Source organism: Silurus meridionalis, chromosome 8 (genome assembly GCF_014805685.1).
Source record: "Silurus meridionalis isolate SWU-2019-XX chromosome 8, ASM1480568v1, whole genome shotgun sequence".
Taxonomy (NCBI): Eukaryota; Metazoa; Chordata; class Actinopteri; order Siluriformes; family Siluridae; genus Silurus; species Silurus meridionalis.
Window position 1 is genome coordinate 6001772 of NC_060891.1, and position 22810 is coordinate 6024581.

General features: G+C 36.7%; 1 protein-coding gene across 1 annotated transcript; it reads left to right on the forward strand.

Moving 5' to 3' along the window:
• Window positions 1-391: 391 nt before the first annotated feature.
• Window positions 392-22810, forward strand: mthfd1b (methylenetetrahydrofolate dehydrogenase (NADP+ dependent) 1b). Its single transcript, XM_046856211.1, has 27 exons — window positions 392-579; window positions 2710-2794; window positions 4478-4537; window positions 4671-4724; window positions 5965-6101; window positions 6687-6787; window positions 7490-7626; window positions 7790-7901; window positions 8863-8990; window positions 9081-9178; window positions 9836-10009; window positions 10213-10349; window positions 10438-10484; window positions 10959-11066; window positions 12052-12126; window positions 12291-12393; window positions 12484-12560; window positions 12670-12810; window positions 14829-14897; window positions 15184-15295; window positions 16050-16189; window positions 17182-17223; window positions 17747-17847; window positions 18528-18705; window positions 18819-18926; window positions 20502-20654; window positions 21650-22810. Exons 1-27 carry the CDS (start codon window positions 542-544, stop codon window positions 21737-21739), a joined length of 2805 nt encoding a protein of 934 aa, XP_046712167.1. The 5' UTR covers window positions 392-541; the 3' UTR covers window positions 21740-22810.

Consider the following 22810-nt stretch of genomic DNA (forward strand, 5'->3'; position numbering starts at 1 on the left):
AGGGTAAAAGACCTGCGGCTGGAATAAAGTGAATGTCATGACAGCCACTGCTCTTAAATTTATGTGCTAAAACTGGATATTATTTATGTGCTAAAACTGGATGCTATGCTGAGGAAACAACTGTATGTACAGCAAATTTTAGATAATAAACAGTGGATACTGAGTAATGATCCTATTAATTTTCACCAAGACAAATTCACATCTTATTTAATAAGGATTGATTATGTATAAAATTTTCCATTTGTGTTATAGCTTTCATTTTCCCAACTTTGCATAAGTGTTATGTGTAGTTGTGTTGTGTATAACTGTAACATGGACATTATATGTTCGTTCAGAAAAGCCAGCCTGATTGGTTCAATTAGTTACGCCTACACCAGTTACGTCAGAACTCACGGCCATTCACGAAGGCTGTTTGCGCACAGGTCGATCAGCGGAAATTCTGTGTGCACGTTTCCAGCGCGTGGGTTCGCGTTCAGCTCCGTGAACTTCAGGAAAAGTTTCAGGGCAGTCAACTTCATCTTTTGCAGAAGAGAAATCCACCATGTCGGCCCAAATTATCAGCGGAAAAGAGGTCTCAGCGTGAGTTTTTCATGCATTTTCTTTACGCAACGCACATGAAACATGCAGCGGTAAATAGAGAGCGTTTTTGACGTGCACGTGATTTATTTTCGAGGGATCACGTTTTTTCAGGTAGACGTGGTGCCGATGGACCTTTTGAATATGTGCACTTACGTGGGGGGAGTTAGGAATGAGGAAGTGCTTTGTTTTTAATTAAGCACGTGCAACTCTGATGTAGTCTTGTGTTACATCTATTTTTCTATGCGCTATGATTTTTTAGTGAAATGCTGCAGGTGTGCATGAGATTTCAAATGAAGTGAATGAAAGCTTTATTTAGTTGTGCATTGTAACTAATAAAATCTGCAATGCAGTCGATTCCTGTAAGATAGTGGTTTTATTGATGTATATCATAACTTCCATCAATCTGAGATGATGCATTGATAAGAAATAAGAGATAAGATTGTGGAGCTTGTTTTCAGCATTCAGATTTATCACAAGGCTGAAATCTTTCTGGGACAAAACTTCATGATTGATTTAGAAATTACAATGGCTACCACTGACCTACCTTTTAACCATGAACCCTGTCTCAAAGCAGCTTTACACAGATACAGTTCCTACCACTAATGCTCTCACCTTCTTTACTTTTTTCAAATCATTGACTATCTGATGACCATAATGAGCTCAGTCCTGGAATTTAGAGGCATGATGTAATCATTTGGCCTGCACACTGACCTTTGTGCATGTCTTTTTTTTTTGTCATTTAGAGATAAAGACAGAACCAGTGTTCTATTTGTTATCATATAATACAAGGCTATGTTAGAAATAGAATTAAAATAAGAAAAATGTCCAATAATCTAGTGTGTGTGTGTGTGTGTGTGTGTGTGTGTGTGTGTGTGTGTGTGTTTTACAGGATTGATTTTTGAATCCTAATGCGTTCCTGCCTGCAAAGAAATTTCCGACTTCTGTTTCTTTCTCTTTTCTTCTGTTTCCTGTTATATAATAAAATCAGAGTAATTTTATCCACACTGTGTCTGGTTAGGATAAAGTATTTCCTGAAGATGAATTACTGGTCATTCATCGTAAATACATCACGAGCACCTTACTTTTTCTGATTCAGTCATATGTTTATCAAAACGTCTCTTCTTCGTTGCACAATTTCTAGACACCTGGTTTCACGTATGCAATGGTAAAGTTAGTAGCTTTCACTTAACCAGGACTTAATGAGATCTCTTTTTATAAGAGTGACCTGGTCAAGAAGGCAGCAAAAGACACAACAATTAACATATTCAGAATATCTGGGTTCTGTGGGATCCCAGTTTCTTCTGGATGCATGGCTCTACATTGTGCTTACTGAAGCTATTGTTTAGTATACGGTTTTACACCGTCTTTGATTGTCTCTTAGATGTGCCAAACCTACTCATAATTAAACTATAAAACAACTGAAAATTTCTCATCTCTCTCTCTCTTTCTGTCTCTCTCTCTCTCTCTCTCTCTCTCTCTCTCTCTCTCTCTCAGATTTAAACATGCATACAAATTCAGTTGCAGTCTTATAAAAAGGCAAGAGGTTTACTGAACAACTCAATGTAGTAGAGCATCCAGAGCTGTGCCACAGATGTTTAACCCAGACATACACCGATCAGGCAAAACATTATGCCCACCCACCTAATATTGTGTTGCATTTATATAGCATTAACTTCTTCAGCAATTTGAGCTACAGAAGCTCGTCTTTTGGATCGGATCACACGGGTCAGCACTTTTTAAAACAGTTACTGTGATTGATGTCTGTATGATGAGGGGAAGAGTAGAGGGATCTGGACCGATACAAGTAGTACACAAATCTCTTTGGGTAGACATGAAGCAGGGCCTAATTCTTACATAAGCAGGTATCCATATGGCATTGTGGGTAATATTGAAATGTATTAAAGTAAAACTTGACCAAAATAAATATCGGCGCTCATTGTAGATGACGTCCTAATTATGAAGAATAATTTGAACGCTGTTCAGCATGAAACGTTACTTTAAAACCGGAAGCAAACGACAATCATGACAGAAATGGCAGACCTCATTTACAAAAAGCTCACATTTTTCAAAACTGATTTCTGAAATTTCTTAGAATAAATTGTTGATTTTTTTTTTCTCCCCCCGTCACAGTCAGGTGAGAGAGAGGCTGAAAAAGGAGGTGGAAGAAATGAAGGCTCAAGACCCAAACTTTAGACCAGGCCTGGTGGTGTTACAGGTGAGTGAGAATAAGTTTGTTTGTGTTCTATTGAACTTAAGACACCTGCATGTCATAGCAATATGATATTTTATATTATATATTATATGATCTTTATATGATATTGGTGTTCTCATTTAAACATTGTGTTGACCTTTTAGTATTTTAGTTGATTGCTTCAAGTCAACAATAATTTTTTTGTGTATATATAGATTCATTTACAAATTGCTCATATTTCACAAATGAATTTTTTTTTTTTTATTAATACAAACCCTATTCCAAAAAAGTTGGGACACTGTACAAATTGTGAATAAAAAAAGGAATGCAATAATTTACAAATCTCATAAACTTACAGTATATTTTATTTACAATAGAATATAGAAACATATTAAATGTTGAAAGTGAGACATTTTGAAATGTCATGCAAAATATTGGCGCATTTTTGGATTTCATGAGAGCTACACATTCCAAAAAAGTTGGGACAGGTAGCAATAAGAGCCTGGAAAAGTTAAATGTACATATAAGGAACAGCTGGAGGACCAATTTGCAACTTATTTGGTCAATTGGCAACATGATTGGGTATTAAAAAGAGCCTCTCAGAGTGGCAGTGTCTCTCAGAAGTCAAGATGCCATTCGCCGTTGACGGATAAAACTCTATAGGACAACCCAAGATGTTATCAGCGCTCAGTTCAGAAGCCTGCATCTCTGATGGTATGGGGTTGCATGAGTGCATGTGGCATGGGCAGCTTACACATCTGGAAAGGCACTATCAATGCTGAAAGGTATATCCAAGTTCTAGGACAACATATGCTCCCATTCAGACGTCGTTTCTTTCAGGGAAGACATTGCATTTTCCAACATGACAATGCCAGACCACAGACTGCATCAATTACATCATCATGGCTGCATAGAAGAAGGATCCGGGTACTGAAATGCCCAGCCTGCAGTCCAGATTTTTCACCCATAGAAAACATTTGGCGCATCATAAAGAGGAAGATGCGACAAAGAAGACCTAAGACAGTTGAGCAACTAGAAGCCTGTATTAGACAAGAAGGGGACAACATTCCTATTCCTAAACTTGAGAAAATCCCTAGACGTTTGCAGACTGTTATAAAAGAAGAGGGGATGCCACACAGTGGTAAACATGGCCTTGTCCCAACTTTTTTAAGATGTGTTGATGCTATGAAATTTAAAATCAACTTATTTTTCCCTTAAAATGATACATTTTCTCAGTTTAAACATTTGATATGTCCTCTATGTAGTATTTTGAATTAAATATTAAAATTTGAAACTTCCACATTATTTCATTCCGTTTTTATTCCCAATTTGTACAGTGTCCCAACTTTTTGGAATTGGGTTTGTAGTAGTTTTAATGGTTATATTTGTAAATAATAGCTAATATAATGGAAATGTTGATATCTACCACCATCCATCATCCCTGCATTACAACTTTAATTAATTCTGTCTTCTCCTGTATCAGCAGTATAGTCTTGTTTTGTTGAATTTCTAATAAATTAGTTTTTTGTGCTAAATCAAGTGGTCTATTGGTTGGTTTGTCTTTCCATCAAGCTCTTAATTCAAGATAGTTTAGTCCTCTATCTGTAGGGGAATATTCTATGATGTGGCACAAGGTGCTCTATGTGGTGTGCTTGAGAAAAGCAGCTCTTCACAAACATAGATCGTTACATTATATCTATCTTGCAGGTCGGAAATAGAGACGACTCCAACCTGTACATCAGCATGAAGCTGAAAGCAGCCGCTGAGGTGAAGAACAAACTACATACATTTTTTCTGCTGACTATTATATAGTTTAACAGGCTGTTTAGGATATTAGTCTCGTCCTTTACCAATTAAAAAATCATTTTCCGGTATGTTTTTTGTTTGAATGTAATTTTAGATTGGAATCAATGCTAAACATCTGAGGCTTTCACAGACTGCTACTGAAGAAGAGGTGAGAGAAACATATATTGTGTCCGTTCTTGGTTATTATGCGTAAAACAGAATCAGAAAACAAAAGAGGTGCAACTTAAAAACTCCTTCCTATTAGTAGCTGGGAATATTTGAAATATTATTTGCACATAATTACGGCTGCAACTGACGATTATTTTGATAATCGATTAATCAAACGATTATTATTGTTTTTATTTATTTATTTATTTATTCCAGGTTTAGCGAGTAATCTGATAAAAACTAATAATTTAAATAAGCTGTTTTCCTTATTATAACTCTATAGGACCCTCATTTAGGGTATTTATGTATAAAAGTTTAACTCCAAAAGCCAGATATTGAGTTTAACTATCTTAAATTGTGACATTTTAAAGCTTATATTGGCTGTAAAAGTTTATTACTTTGGCTTATATTTTTCTGTAAAAGAAGAAGAAAAAGCATTTAAGTATGCCTGGTGTATATTGTGTAAATCAACATTTGTATTGTTTGTAATGATTGCAGGTGGTATTTTATTTAGTTGTGAAGATATAAGCATCTGCAATATAATTTATTTAATTGTGTATAATAATTAAATTATATATGCAAATATTAAATATACAAACATTGAAAACTAGCCTTTGAGCGTAGTAAATCTGCAGTTAATCACATTTGAAAACTGGTAGATTACTGTTGTAGTAGACAAATGCTATAAAAAGAGAACGGAACGGTACGATTATCGTAATCATTTACTGCTGCTGTTATTTGTCATTTTATATTTAGTGTTTGTTTGCGCTGTTTTAATTGAATCCATCACTACGGCGAGCTGATTGTGCAACCTAATGCTCGCGAGTCACGACAGAACAGATCCAGTGACTGACTCGAAGTTACAATTTACACAATAGCAGTTCATTAAACTGCACCATTTTTACAAGATTAGGATTTTACAGTTTTTGCTTACGGTTCTAATGTTTCATCTTCGTGCGTGACATCAGTGTGCTTTCTTTTCTTACTGCCGGTTGACCCTGAACTCTCCATTTCCAAGTGACCGTGTTATCTGGCCGTCATGCTAAAGCGTAACTTGACCAGCCCGAATAATCTATAACGCCATTCGTTGACGACGAATTTCATTATCGAGTTTATCGATTAGTTGTTGCAACCCCCTTCACATAATTAGTATTTTTATTCATTAAAACCCAGTTATTTTGAATTAATGCATATCAAAGTATTGTTAACTTTTCTCTTAAAACAATTCCACGTGTGCCTAGGTCCTGAAGAGCATCACGGAGGTCAATGAGAATTGCAGTGTGCATGGGCTCATAGTGCAGCTGCCTTTGGACTCTGTTCATCCCATTAACACTGAGAAGGTCACCAACGCTGTAGCTCCAGAGAAGGATGTAGATGGGTAAGTGAAGAGACTTTCCTTTAGCTTTCCTGTCTACCTCATAACAGGATTAAAACATTCTTTCAAAAACCATATAGACAAATGTTTGTGGATATCTGAAGATTTATATAGGCTGTTTTGAACAACTGTTTCCACATTTAGTTCCTAGTTCACTGTAATAACCTCCACTCCTCGTGGATGATGCTCCACTATATTTTGGAGATTTGTGCTCATTCCACAAGAGTTGTAGTACAGTCAGGTTGTCAGATGAGGTGGTCTGTGGTGTAGTTAGTGTTCCATTTAATCTGAAAGATGTTTAATAGGATTGCGGTTAGAGCTCCATATCAGGCTTCTCAATATCTTCCACTCTAAACCATATCTTCATTGAGCTGGCTTTGTACACAGGGACATTGTCATGCTGGAACAGGTTTGGGTCTCTTGGTTCAAGTGTATAGAAAATTTTATGCTAACTTTAGTTTACCTTCAACTTTGTGGAACAGGCATGTGCTCCAATATGTTTGTCCAGAGAGTGTAGAGATCTGTATTTATTTTAATGAAATTTTTTTGAATGTATTTATTAATTAGCAGAGGCTTTTTGTTTTATAGTTTGACCAGCATTAATGCAGGGAAACTGGCTCGAGGTGACCTTGGGGACTGTTTCATTCCCTGCACTCCTAATGGCTGTATGGAGCTTATTAAACAGACAGGTAGGTGTGTGGGCTTCTGCTCTAATAACTGATAAAACATGCTTTATTAAACACTCTTTTGTATTGTGTATACATATTTTCATATGCCATTTCAAGAATGGAAAAAGGTGGGTTTTTTTTCATAAGAATGATTTTCTTCATAGACACACGCGTACTTTGAAATATTTTAATAGCCCTTTCTATCAATGACTGCTCATGACGGCTAAATAGTAAATGAATGTCTGCTTAGTGCTAAATCTTATAATGCAGCTCATCCACTGCAGCGCATCCCTATCAGAGAACCTATCTCTACCCTCCTTCTGTGGGATTCTATTTCATTTGTCCTAATTTAAAAGCAAATTTTATTCGTTGTCATTTGTTTTTTTTGTTTTTTTTTTGAAACCATGAAAACAATGGATTTGCCAAAATTTACCCTTAAATATTTGTGTTCAATTGAAATGCGAATGCAATTTAATCAATTTATTAATAATGTCATAAACGAATAAAAATATTTTTTCCTCTCCAAACTAAATCTATCTTCATTTCTGTCACATTTATTGGGCAAATGCTCATGTGAATGTTCACAATAAACTTAAATCCGGTTTGATAAAGAAGGCTAGATGTCACTGCCATATTGTTTAAAGAAATTCTTTGTCATGTTTGCAGTGGTTTAATTATAAAGAGGAGTTTGATATAGTTAGTTAATGCAAAGCTTTTCCACAGGCGTATCTGTGGCAGGAAAAAGGGCTGTTGTGATTGGCCGCAGTAAGATTGTGGGCGCCCCAATGCATGACCTCCTGCTCTGGAATCATGCCACTGTTACCACCTGCCACTCAAAAACTGCTGACCTGGCAGCTGAGGTAAACTTCCAAACATGACACGTGTACAAAACTGCACTACGATATGATGTGTCTCTCTCTAGCAGTGTAGTATCGTGTCGATAATATGTTCTATCCCACAATTAGCATTGTTCTAAATGCAGAGATGATGGATTACTAAAATATGCACCATTTTTCCCCACAGGTGGGAAAGGCTGACATCTTGGTGACCGGCATTGGGAAGCCGGAGATGGTGAAGGGCGAGTGGGTAAAGAAGGGTGCTGTAGTCATTGACTGCGGTATTAACCATGTTCCAGGTGTGTGGAGGGAGAAATACACTATATTTCCAAAAGTATTGGGTCAAATGACCTTTCCTGCTATATGTGGTTCTTGTCCAAACTGTTACCACAAAGCTGAAGGCATTCAATCATATATGAAGTCTTTAGATATAATCAAATATACTAAGTTATCATTCACTTCAACTTGGAAACACCTGTTCCAGCATGGCAATGCCCCTGTGCACAAAGTGAGCTCATTGAAGATCTGGTTTACATGCTTTGGAGAGGAAGATCTTGAGTGGTCTGCTATTGAGCTCTGAACTCATCCCTATTGAACACCCTTGGGATTAATTGGAATGCTGACTGCACCCCAGGCCTCCTCACCTCACCTACATCAGTACCTGCCTTTCGTAACACCCTTGTAGCTGATGAGCACAAATTTCTAGAAGCACACTCCAAAATCTAGTGGAACATCTTCCCAGAATAGTGGAGGGAATTATAAGAGCAAATTAGGACTAAATGTGGAATGCAGTGCTCAAAAATCACATACCGTACTTACGACCAGGTGACCCAATACTTTTGTTTGTGGCTATGAGGCCCCTCATTGCATCTTAACCATCTGGGCCATTTCCTGCTTTCTTTGAAGACATGCAAATTTGGCTTCTCGAGTGGCACAATTCTCAGGAGTCCCTGATGTTTCTTTCTTAATAGGAGGAATATCAGTTCTCATCATTGTCAATCATGTCATAAACGTGTAATCTTCAGTATGAGGTAGTGGGGAAAATAGTATTTATTGTTGCATTGTTTTATCAGCAACCTTTCTGACAATATTGTGGCTGACCTCATGTGACTCAGAGTCAGCACATGGTCACAAGGCTAGGAAAGAGACTAGATCAATTACGGCTTTTATTTACTTTGACATAAATTGCTTTTTTTTCCTTTTTTTTTTCTTCACAGCAGTGAAAAAGATGTTTTTTTTTTTTTTTTAATCTTCTAACAGACAGCACCAAGCCGAGCGGAAAGCGGGTCGTCGGTGACGTCCACTTTGCCACTGCTAAGGAGCAAGCAGCCTTCATCACGCCTGTCCCAGGTGGAGTTGGACCCATGACTGTCGCCATGCTCATGCAGGTATTTGTGATGCATTCTGTTTGCGTATTCTATAGCAAAAAGAATGTTATCTTTTTCTGAGCTGTATTTATTATTTTTCTCCTTCATTAGAATACTGTGCTAAGTGCAAAGCGCTTCCTTCAAGCACATGAACCAGGCAAATGGAACATCACTTACACAAAGCTCAACTTGCAAAAACCCGTACCCAGGTTTGATTATTTCTTTCTTTCTTTCTTTTTTCTTTTTTTTTAAATGTATGTTTCATGTCGAATTTTGAAATCTAATTTGTTGAAAGGTATTGATTTACTTTCTTTTAACAGCATGCCTCAGATAGCAGCATTAGTTTGTATTCTGAGCGCAGAATCATATTAACGCAAATGTTTTTTTTTTTTTCCTGGGCACAACATTAAATCTTCTAGTGAAAAAAAAAAAAAGACTGATCATTGATACGTGATTCTTTTAACATTCATTTAACATCTATGGAAGGAGTCTGATGCGTGTGCATTTTATGAAGGTTGGCATGTTGGCATGTTGGCATGTAGCGGTTAAAGGTTAAAGGGTGAGATGAATATCGATACCTCAAACGACAGTTAAAATGAATGAGTCATATAACAGTATACAGGTTGAGGTAAACATCATGATGCATGCAATATGCATTGGTACAGAGGGAATAATAGGGGAAAAAAACGTTATAAATCTGTGTAGTGCCTCTCGGCCACTTATTTTATAGCATCAGTTGCTAATGGCAAAAAACATACAAGCTTAAAAAAGTTCCTGTGTGGTCTAGATAACCATTTACACCAACTGTAACTATCTGGCATCTCAACACTGAGAATTTTGCTTCATTTTGCCGCTCTCTGTCACAGTGATATTGTTATCTCTCGCTCGGGTATACCAAAGCCCATTGACCGTCTGGCCAGAGAGATCGGGCTTCTCTCGGATGAAGTCGAGCTCTATGGCAAGACCAAAGCCAAAGTTCAACTGGAAATTATTGATCGACTGAAGTCCCAGGTTGATGGCAAATACGTGGTTGTTACCGGGTAAGAAATCTTTTACAGTTCACCTAACATTTGTCTTTATTGATCAATGTCCAAAAGGAGTATTTTGACACGTTTGTGTCAAAATGATCCAGGTATTTGTATAAATGAAAAGATTTCGGACTGTAGCTCTGTTCCAGTGCTGTGCATAAGAGGTCAAAATGTGGACTTATATAGAGTATGTTTCGGGCCTTTTGTTTTTGAAGTATCACTCCAACACCACTCGGTGAGGGAAAAAGCACCACGACAATAGGGTTAGTGCAGGCTCTCGGTGCCCACCTCAAGTGCAACGTATTCGCCTGCGTGCGCCAGCCATCTCAAGGCCCCACGTTCGGCATCAAAGGTAAGTCACGTGATCGACTCGCATGATTTGGTGAGCATGTCTCTGACCACATTCACTGACCATGAATGTAAACATGTTTTCTTACTAGGTGGTGCAGCTGGAGGGGGCTATTCTCAGGTTATTCCTATGGAAGAGGTAATTTGGCAGCTATCTGGCTAATTTGAAAAGTTGTTTCCGAAACATGGAATGAAAAGCTGTTCTTAACTGTTTCTTAAATAAAAACAAATCCTGAAAGTGAATTTTTCTTATACTACAAAAATTTTGTCAATTGAAATGTTTAAAATACACAAATGATTTTTTTAACCATTTATATTCACAGTTTATTATCTGTAAGACACGTCAGTGGACAATTTATTGACTCTTATCTGAGATTTGATATGATATGATAATCTCTTTATTATTAGCCTCGGGTTATGTGACTAATCAGCCATAGTTGTTCCAGAAATAGTAACGTGGTGGTAGTAAATTAATACTAAACCCTCCATTCGAATTACATTTGTCTATATCATCATTACGGATTAAAAAATAAATAAAACCCTGATCAATTAGACTTGAGAATTCTGAATGCATACAGATTAATTGCTGTATTTTGTTTGTATTTGGTTGTAGTTTAATCTTCATCTCACTGGTGATATCCATGCCATTACTGCTGCAAATAACCTGGTGGCTGCTGCCATCGATGCTCGCATGTTTCATGAAGCCACTCAGTCTGATAAGGTAAAGAATTCATCAGGCACATTTTGAAAGCATTAGTGTTGTGTAAAGCTGGGCAATATGACCATCTTAATATCCTGATAAACTATGTCAACCTACAGTTTACTATGATGTTGTTTAAGACTAAGATTATTAGCATTATTGCATTTAGGTTTGATTTTTCTTTTGTCATTTTAATACGCTTTACACTGGTAAATATTTTACACGTGTTTTATTAAATTACAGTTTACTAGCAAACTTTTTATATCTAGTTTGTATTTATTTCCTTTAATATCCCCATGCCATGTACAGTAATCCCCCTATTTACCACGGCTCGAATCTCGCGCCCCCGGTTTATCGCAGAATTGCATTTGCCAAATAACTAATGAGTTTGTCAGATTTCCCCGGTCTCTCACGGATAGCACGATAGACCAAAAAACTTATAGGGAATTGTTTTATGATATTTATGAATTTGTTTTTTGTATTAATAAAAATATAATTATAAATTTTAAAATGAAGTAAAATGGTAATACAGCACAGAAAGTAAAGAATTCAGTGACGAGTATCTTTAACGCAGCCTCTTTTTTTGACGTCATATGACACTTCAACCAATAAACAAGCAGAGAAACTACACATAGGCTACGCTACTGCAGAACTGTACACTGTACAGTACATGTACTCACTAAATGTGATACAGTGCACTGTGTTTCTACGAATTTGCCCAAAATTCATCTCACTATATTTTTGCAAATGTTTTCTGTGTGTGGGAGGATGATTTACGGCTTAAACAATAAAAAAAAAAAAAAGCATTTTTGTGATGGTGTCGGTTTATCGCAGGCGGTTTTGGAACGGAATTATCGCGATAAACAGGGGGTTACTGTAGATGCACACCACTGGGTTGTACAATTTCAACTGTCAATTCAATTGTCATATCGTGCGTCCCTGATGTAATAATATCATTAGCTAATATATACTTGCAAGCTCTCTTTTGTGCTCATAATCCCTTCAGGCACTTTTTAACCGCCTGGTGCCACCAAATGGAGGCCAGAGAACGTTTTCTCCTGTGCAGATCAACCGGCTGAAGGTATGAATATTTGTTTATCACACGTTTTAAAGACTGCCTTGCATTGTTTTTTTTTTTTCAAAATGTGCTGTAGATCAGTGTAATTTTTTGGATAAAACATTAGCGTTATTTGTTTAACATTTATTATTTTGCCAGTAAATAATGTGTATGTTTTGTTACTGCAGAAACTGGGTATTGAGAAAACCGATCCGTCTGCACTGACTGAAGAGGAGATAACTCGCTTCGCCAGGCTGGACATTGACCCTGAATCGATCACCTGGCAAAGAGGTGAATTGACTGCTGTGATTCCTTTCCACTCATGCTGAAATGCACTGATTTGCTTCCTGATAAAAAGTGTTATTTCCCTACAAAATGTAGTGTTGGACACAAATGATCGATTCCTCCGTCAGATTACCATCGGCCAGAGCCCCACTGAAAAGGGCCATACCAGAACAGTAAGCATTCTGAATGCACTAATATTGTAAACGTAATTGTGTATAGTATTGGAATGTAATTATTACAAGTGCCTGCTCATGAGCTGGAAATGTGTGCTTTTTTTTTTAGGCTCAATTTGACATCACAGTGGCCAGTGAGATCATGGCTGTTTTGGCTCTCACCAGTAGTCTGGAGGACATGAGGCAGAGGCTGGCAAAAATGGTGGTGGCAACCAGTCGCAGTGGCGATCCCATCACCACCGAAGACCTGGTCAGTGATTTTTTTGATGTTTAATCTACATTCAGCAATCTCTTGTGGATTTTTTTTTGTATGTCTTTGCTGTGTGTATGTTGGAAGACATCCAGTGTGTATATTATGTCGAGAAATTCTAATCTATTATTAAAAAGCACATGCAGTGGAGGTCAGGACCAAAGTTTTGACTACTAAAGTGTCTGTAGAACTCGTGTGATTCGCCTACCAATGAGAGTCCAGACACTATCGAGCATGCGAGCTGCCTTCCAGTAGAAAAGAAGGCGGTAGAATGCACAACGTGCATCTACAATTGGGAATGTAGATAATAGAGTGCACCTGATCTGATTTTAAATGGGAGTGAAGATATTAGCGTGCACGAGTCGAATTCCAATGAGAGGCAAGACAGAAGAGTGCATGTGATTGGACTACCAAGACAGTAGAGTGGAATGGATTCACATGCCAATAGAAGATGGTAGATTTCACATGATCCGACTACTTATGGGTGTCAAGACAGTAGAGAACATAAGATCTGATACCTGATTTGTCAAATGCTAGTTACCTCACTTAATTCTAAAAGTCTGAATAAATACTGTTGCCTTCCTAGTACAGTGACTGGTGAATTACAGATGTTAAACTGCTGCATGTGTAGCATAGCTTCAAATAGCTTAAAGTGTGCATGTATTTGTTGCGCTCAGTTGCTTCGAAGTTAAACAGAGTGGACAAATCAGTTTTACCCTGTGGACAAGTTACCGTAATTTCCGGACTATAAAGCGCCGCACCCACCATATAAGCCGCACCCACTGAATTTGACAAAGATGTTTATTTTGAACATAAATACGCCGCACCTGTCTATAAGCCTACATTGAAACTAATTAACTTTACACAGGCTTTAATGAAAGACAGTGTCTGTTACACGGCTTGTATCTAAAAAGCAGCCTACCAAGAAAGTCATTATTCACTTTCTTCCTCCTTCCTTTCACAACAATTTCTCTCGGGAGTTTTTCTTTTGGCATCGTCGTGTGTTTAAAAATCACCATCGGTGAAGCTTTTCTCCCGATGCCGTGCAGCTCAGAACACAGGTTTTTTTTTTTTATGCCCGGTTGTTTTTAGCGTGACGAATGATTCGCATTTCCTGTAGACAGTCCGAGTGAGCGGCAGGTCAAACGTCAGAGGAACCTCATCCATATTTATGATGTGGTGCGGCCCGATTCAGTGGGAGCGCATCTGATTTAATATAAAGAATTTCATTGGTTCACCTGAACCCGTTCAGCAATTTCATTGGTCTAATGTTATGGGGCTCAGTGTTTTGGCATGAAGTTTGTGAAATCGAGAAAAACCCAGGAAAAACCATTTATTAGCCGCTTCGTTGTTTAAGCCGCAGGGTTTAAAGCGTGGGAAAAAAGTAGCGGCTTATAGTCTGGAAAATACGGTAAGCTGTGGAACATCTAGCAAAATTAATTTTCTTAAAAACATTTTTTTTTTGTATAAACACATGCTCCATTTGGTTCAAATGTTCATTAGTGTTGCAAATCATTTTTTCTTTTTTCCACCCTTGGTTTCTTGTGGATTCTACTGACTATGCAAAAAATCTGCTCTTTCCCTATGAATAACAGGATTCCAGCATAATGCAATTGTCAAATGAAGCTACTGAATGAATGTAAATTGGTAAATATAAATTGATGTTGAATTGGTGACTTGAATTAACAGCAGCTGTCGGTCACCTCACATTTAAACACTAGTCAGACTGTAGACATCAGCCATTATCACATTCCTATACGATGAAAGAGCACAATAGCTCACTGTAAAGTTAACCAAGGACTTTCTGTCTTTTTGTTGAAAGCACAAATTTGACCTTTTCACCACAGATGTTACTAGAAGAATATAATGTGCACACAAAGAGGTTGTAATAGGTTTCAGTTGGCTAGTTGGTGCTTTATAGCTGAGTGAACCTGCACAACCTGCAAATAAATTTCCACTCGCTATAAAATCAATTTATGATTAGTCCAGCCCTCAGTCTTCTTTTAATCTGTTTTCAGGGAGTGTGTGGTGCATTGACTGTGCTAATGAGAGATGCCATCAAACCCAACCTTATGCAGACCCTAGAGGTATGAGATCAATGCAAGAAAAGAACATGCATTATTAGTTAAGTTAGCAGTGGTCTATAAGTTTTGCATTTTTATATATATATATATATATATATATATATATATATATATATATATATATATATATATATATATATATATATATATATAATAACAATTTTTAGTGCTTGGAACTTCCTTTATTTTTTTATTCTAAATGCAAAGTAGAGATCTGAGAATACACATTCAGTACATTCGGGTGCTTTTCTTTGTCATAAAAGAAGCTTTTTGTCTTTCTATCTGTCAGGGTAACCCTGTGTTTGTTCACGCGGGCCCTTTCGCCAACATCGCTCATGGGAACTCCTCCATCCTGGCTGATAAAATTGCTCTGAAGCTTGTCGGGCCTGAAGGGTTTGTTGGTATGACAAATTAAGCTTTTAAAAAAAGCTCTTGCAAAGATGATTAAATTAAAAGCTTGAATGGTAGTGTTATAGAAACATTACAGCAAATTTAGCGTTAGCAGTGTTCAGACTTTATAGCCTTTTCTACATGGCAAAAATCAACCTATCCGACTTTTTCAGTCAGTAGAATCAAATGAATTGTTTTATCTCCGCACGTCCGTTATAAAATTAGTCAGGACAGTTTTGGCGTTTCTGTATGTAGAGTATTTTGACTGTTTAACTGCCTGTGAGCAAGTAATGAGAAATTGTACAGGTGTGAGATTCCTGCTGGTCAAACAATTTACTCCTCCATAAAAACATTGTACAGAGATCAAGCTGATGGCAAGTTTTTTTTGAAAAATGCAGCTGCCACAATAATATTATACTCATTTATACCTAGCAGGGTATAAAAAAAGAAATACTAATGAAAAACCTTTGCAACCAGCAGCCTTTTAACTACTACAGTATATAAGTCACAGATCCCTATTAGGCTTTTATTTTAGACTTACATAATATTTTGTATTCTTTTAAAAAATATTTTTTTTAATAGTTATTTAATAGCACCATAATAGTTTATTTCACAAAATTGTTGACCAATTCATATAGGCTAATACTTTATAAAGTCCTTAATCAATATAATAGCTTTAATAATAATAATCACAAAAATATACCTCACTGCACCACTCGTGTTTATTTTTTATCTGCTTTTGTGCTTGATGTTTCTTTCTGGCAGTAACTGAGGCAGGCTTCGGTGCTGACATCGGCATGGAGAAGTTTTTCAACATTAAGTGTCGTTACTCTGGGCTACGGCCTCACGTGGTGGTGCTGGTGGCCACTGTGAGAGCGCTGAAGATGCACGGGGGTGGACCTAAGGTGAGTCGGAGCACTAATTAATAGCTAATAAAAAATACGATTCTCTGAATTTTTAGGGAAGGACCAAATGCTTTTTTTTTTTTTTTTTTTTTTTAATACTGTAAATTATCTATACTCAATGCCCATTTTATTAGGAACACCTCGGTTTATAAAGTTTTCCAATCTGCCAATCATCTGACAAATCAAACCATGTTGATGGAGGCCAAGAGCTTAAGTAAATGTTCACATCAAACATCTGAATAGGGAGAAAGTTTGATCTCTGTGACTTTGATTGTGGCATGGTTTTGGTGCCGGTGCTGGTTTGAGTATTTCAGGAACTTCTGCTCTCCTGCACTTTTTAACACACAACAGTCTTTAAATTGTGCACAAAATGGTGCCAAAAAAACAAACAAACAACTAAATTGTGGAACAGTTTTGTGTAGGATTAGCAGGATTGAAATGGCATTTTGATCTGTGAGGAAGGATATTTAAACTCCTTAAATTATTATGTACAACAGTGGTGAGCGAAAAAGCATCTCAGCAGATACTAGACAGGTGAAGATTAGGAGGTAAGGAAATCAGCTGTCCAGTTTAGTTAGTTTGTTACTCATAAGCGTTAACAGGACACACGTACAGATAATGCTATTGTGTTATGTCTCTGATGTAATTAATTGCAAACATATTCAAACAAAGGACAAGGAAGTAGAGTAATATCCTAAATCTGTGTTCAGCCCTTGACCCTTTCTTCTCCTTTTTTTCCTGACCTTTCTTGAGCTTAATCTGACCTTCGGAACAACAAACTGGTTGAAACCTGAAAATTATTCAATATTTAGGGTCTGTGTCAATAGTAAGTGACATGCTGAACATGTTGGTGATAAATATGTTGAATTATTAAAAAAGTGACTGAAATTGTCTTTGTTTAAATGCGCTTTTGCACAAATTTAAATATGTGAAAGTAATACTGCAATGTTATAGTAATTGAAGTATTTGAAATGTATTTTTTTTCCCTCCAGGTCACAGCTGGCATGCCTCTTCCTAAGGAATACATAGAAGAGGTGATTAGTTTTTCTGTCTGGGACAAATCTGCTTGTGCATATATAATATTAGCAGCATATCCTTTATATTGGTATTCTGTATAAACAAAAATTGATGTCATGGTCTGTCTGAATACTTACTTTTGATTGGCTGAAGGTGGTTAAACTGACTCATTCAAGCTAGTTTAATTACTGTTTAAATTTTTTGTGCTGTAACTATAGTACCAGACAGTCACATACAATGTAAGACAGCTAGTATTTTCCAGTATAAGTATTTACTAATGACCATACTGAGCTAAATCAATGATTTTATATGGTGATTTTGAAAAATGGGCTGAAGCACAAGATAAATTTTGCTAATATTGAAATGGGAAATATAATAAAAATGGCAAAAGGAAATAACACAAAGCTTTATTATCAGAATCAGGATTGTTAGTAGAGATGTAGCACACCTAGCTGTGGATTATCTCTTACAAATCTGTGCAGTGTTTTACTTACATTTATAGAAATGTAACTATCACCTATTCATATGGTGGTGATCTAGAACTTGGAGCTGGTGGAGAAAGGCTGCAGCAACCTCAGGAAGCAGATCGAGAACGCTAAGCAATTTGGTGTGCCAGTTGTTGTAGCAGTCAATGCTTTCAAGTAAGTGATGTAATGGCAATAAATATAATCAATTTAATTTCTCACACAGACTGTACATTACATTAAAAAGAGGTGTGAGAGATTAGATTACAGTGAAAGACTCGTCTCATTCATAAATAGGTTTTCTATTCTGATTGGTCAGCATGTGCTGGATTGTTTTTTCTTAATTCAAAGTTGTATAATAGAGTAATACTTTATACAAGGACTTGTATAGGAGACCTACTACATAAGGTACATCTAGGCTAGTAATAAATGAATTATAACAATTTTTATCTATTTATATAAATACAGCAATGAGGATTTTAAGCTGTTGATGCTTTCTGTGAGATGTTTATGCAACAATCTTGGAATGAGTCTTCAGTGTCAGTGCTTTGTGCAGTCAGTGGTCATGGTCTAACTTGATTGAAAGCCTTGATTGACATATTTGTAGTTTCTTGATAAATTGGCAGGCTGCATATTTTGAAATATGTTGCACAATATTACCTGTAACTATAAATGGATAAAAATGTATAATCATTATTTGTGTGGTATAGGAGAAGTAACACTTATGGGCTTGCTGCTTAAAGACAGAAATTTTTGTTGTTGATTATTTTCCCATAACTGTATGCCCTGTTGTGTGTTATACTTTACATTGGAACTGAGATAGTTTGTGAATGTTTTTGCTGCATGCTTGTGTTCAGGACAGACACTGATGCTGAACTGAAGCTGATCTGCGAGTTAGCTAAACAAGCAGGAGCATTTGACGCAGTGCCCTGCACTCACTGGGCAGATGGGGGCGCTGGAGCCACGGAGTTGGGCAAAGCCGTGCAGAAAGCTTCTAAGGCACCCAGCAACTTCAGCTTCCTTTATGACACTGAGGTAATATCATTCACAATTTCAGCACTTTGGCTGTATTGTATATACTTCATAACTTTGTTGATCTTTTGAATGCTATTATATGTATAAAATGCTTCTGTATTGCATTTCCTCAGCTGCCCATCATCGATAAGATCAGAATAATCGCACAAAAGATTTACGGCGCTGACGATGTCGAGCTCCTGCCAGAAGCCCAGCATAAAGTGGAGCTGTACACTAAACAGGTAAGACATTTATCAGGGTTGCATCTTGTGCTAGCGCTTGGAGGTCAGGTCCAGAAAGTCCTCTTGAGAAGGAAACCAATTACCTCATCACCACGGTTAGAGGCCCTGATTTCTGGAAAAAGTATTGTTTTTTGAAGTGTAGTCACATGTTCAAATCCAGTTTATTAATGTGTGTGTATTCATCAGCTCCAAAACCAAAATGTATTCACACACACACACACACACACACACACACACACAAAAATAGCGAAGTGCCTTTTCAATGATCCCACCATACAGAAATGAGTGTCTGTATGGTGGGATCATTTGAAAAGACACTTCGCTATTTTTTTGTGTGTCATTTATCAGGGTTGCATCTTGTGCAAGCACTTGAAAGTCAGGTCCAGTAAGAATTCTCGAGAAACTATTTTACCTCATCACCAGGGTTTTTTGATTAATAGTACTCTAAGTGCATGATCCATTGAACCAGTATCAGAATGTATTTATTCATGCAGACACCACAGCACTTTTGTAAGTGTCTCTGGATAATAGGCTTCTGCTGAATACTTCAAACATAAACATAATCCAAATAATGGCACAATGTCATTTATACACTCAGTGGCATGTAATAACAAGATGTAAGATTTTATTTATTTTTTTATTCTAACCCTTTGAAGCCTGACATATGAAATAAATGACAGAAAATTCTTATTTTCTCAATTTTTTGGCAACTGTTTTGAGGATGCAACACATGATCAGGTGTCCTTAAAAGATTTGTCAATAGAGTGCCATATACTGTTTTTGACTGAAGTATTATTTGAATGTTTGTGTAGGTGTGGGAGAGTGGGTAAGGTGTGCGTGTGTGTTCTATCAAGATGTGATATGAGGTCACTCATGGCAACATAAACTATATTCCACTAGTGTAGCCAAAAACGCCAAACAGCTTTGTGTTGAAACTTGTGTCTGGAAATAAAGGTCACATTGTTTTTTTTTGTTTTTTTTTTAAAATCTAGCAAACTTGTATCTGCAAAGTCTAGGTTTGGGCAGGAATGTTTAGAATATGCATGCATGACTATGCGTTTTATTCATAGCTAACTTAATGCCGGTTGATTATCACAAGACAGTAGTGCTGTAGACAACCTCAAAGCATCTGGAACACAAGACACCCCTCGAAACACAGTGTGCTGCATTTAAAAGCTTTGGACTAGCAAAACATGTCTGCTGTATGATATTACAAAATTTGTTTAGCTGCTATTATTTTTGCCTGCTTGCTATCCAGGCAACCAGAACATGGTTTGGTCGATCGAACTTGCCCAAGCCGCTGAAATCTGTGGACGGTTTTAATTTTATCATCTCCATTTTGTCAACGTCTCTGCAAAAGAAAAGCTATTCATGCCCATGTGACAGACAGGAGCAGAAAGGGTGGAGGCCCCTTTGGCCAAAAATGCTTAAGGAAGCATGTCATGATTCTACTCTAATTTAGATCAATTAGTCGTACGATGGGTAAAATAGTTGCACTTAATCACGTGTACAATAAAATGCATGTTACACATGTTATGATTCTAAACGTTTTCATCCCTCCCCTTTTCTTTGTAGGGTTTTGGCAATTTGCCCATCTGCATGGCAAAGACGCATCTGTCTCTTTCTCACGATGCTGAAAAGAAGGGTGTGCCCACTGGCTTTGTCCTGCCTATTCGTGATATTCGTGCAAGCGTCGGCGCTGGCTTCCTCTACCCGCTCGTTGGCACGGTGAGCACTTTTTTGTCATTTTCACTTACTTTTCCTTCACATGCACTATGGAGAGAAATACATTCAGGAAAACTGACTGTAATGGCTTAAGCAAGAATTTCCATTTCTGTTTTTACCTGATATTAAACTCCTTATATGATTATGATAATTCCTACAAGTCTATACTTGTTGAATTACCTTTGCACCTGTCAGTCCATATAAAGTATCAACATTTTCTTAAATGTTTTATTCCTCTTATTCTATACCAGTTTGTCAACTCTAATATTTCTTTTTTTCCCTTTAAGAACAACACAACATTCATGTACATGCTCAGTTTTAGTTACAGTTAATATTGTGAAACAACTTTGTTTCTAATATCACTCAGTTTTTATGCATTCTAATTATATTAGCTGTAATGTATACTAAAACTTTATAATATATAATGTTATAATTCCCCCACAGTCTTTTCTTTCTGTATGTCTACTGAAGACATAAAGTACAGTTGAAGTACTTCCATTAAAACATTCTTTGTCCAAAGCATTCCTTTAAAACAGTAAATGACCAGCATACACATGTTAAGAGCTTAAAAAGTCCATTAATAACACATGGCATCACTTTTACTTAGGAAAGTGGCATTTGGAAGTCTGGAGAAGGAGAATCCTGAAATTCAGGGATAGTGACAGACCTCATATAGCTGCTGTTTGTTGACAGAGTTGAAATACTCTAAGATTCTGTTGCTGTAATGTTATAAATATGACTAAAATGTCTTACCTTACCTACTTTGATCCTGCCTTAAAAATAGCCAATGATGCTGGCATGGCATTAAAAGAACAAAAAAATAATAACATCTATGTTTAAAGCTTCACTCTATCAATCAGCTTAACAAAAATTGAAAAATAAACTAAACAAGTTGTTCGAAAATTATTATAAAAAAATCAACAGTTTTGACAGTTTTGATAAACAGTTTTGATAAATTATAAAATATAATTTGGACTTTTTGTGCTTTTCTGATGCAGATGCCAACTATACCAGGCCTCCCAACACGCCCCTGTTTCTACGACATAGATCTGGACCCAGTGACCGCCGAAGTCATCGGACTCTTCTAACAGATCTTATACCCTTTGTAGGTGCACTTCTACACCAGATGTTTGTAAGTGTTTATTTAGGGAGAAATATGAATAGAGTTAGAATCATTTCCTGACTCCTATATGATGTTAGTATTAATAGTTGTGTGGTCAGGTTTACAGCTGTCAGAGTATTCCCCATCAGAGATGTTCTTATAATTGAAAGCTCCCAGAGCCATCAAAACCCAAAATAATGTTTTCAATGAAGCCAGAATGTATTTTTAGGCTATCAAATCTAGCATCTGATTGGACTGTGGAATTTGTACGTTGTGGGTGGATTTACTCCAACACAAACTCACCTTCTAATTGGGCATGCTTTGAGCAATTATGTATTAGTATGTTTTGTATAACACCATGATTTTCATGATGAAGGTGTGAAACATCATGAAAATAATTGCAAAGTCGGTCAGCAGACAACTGGCCACGTTATTGTGTGCTTATTACATATAATACAAAATGCAGAAATTTGAAAAAAATCCATTCCAATTTATTATTTTTTTTTTTTTATTTCCTTTCGTTAAACACAGAATTAAAATTTGTCACAAATAATGTTTATGCAAACCTGCTAGAAATTGCACAGTGGAACATTTTTGCATTTGTAAAGAAAGTTCAGGAAATTCTTTCCACGCATACAGCATTTCGTTAATGGTACACTACATGATTAATGAGCCACTATGTTAATTAAAGCTAACATTTTCAGGAAAACACAGAATTAAGAAGTACTGAAGAACTAAATATGGTGTATGAAAGCTGGTGTGGAGACAAATCTGAGCACCGTAATAATTTCTGATGTCCGTTTCCTTTATATCCGTTTCAAACAAACTGTAACATGCAGTTTTGTAATAGGAAAAACTTACAAAATGTAAAAAGATTATAAACTGTGAAATGTTTCTATGATGTCTTAAGCTTGACTGTTTTCTTAACAGAATTTGACTGTGTAGGTGAATATTTCATGTATATCAGTGTTTTGTCTTTTTTGCATCATGAAACATTTCAACCTACAACTGGAACCCAATCTCTTTTTGGAAATAAAGTCGTCCTTTCATAGCGTTA

Coding starts and splice junctions, on each gene's coding strand:
- mthfd1b (XM_046856211.1), top strand. CDS start 542: ATGTCGGCCCAAATTATCAGCGGAAAAGAGGTCTCAGC. Junction 4,538..4,670: donor AGCTGAAAGCAGCCGCTGAG/GTGAAGAACAAA, acceptor ATGTAATTTTAG/ATTGGAATCAATGCTAAACA. Junction 4,725..5,964: donor AGACTGCTACTGAAGAAGAG/GTGAGAGAAACA, acceptor ACGTGTGCCTAG/GTCCTGAAGAGCATCACGGA.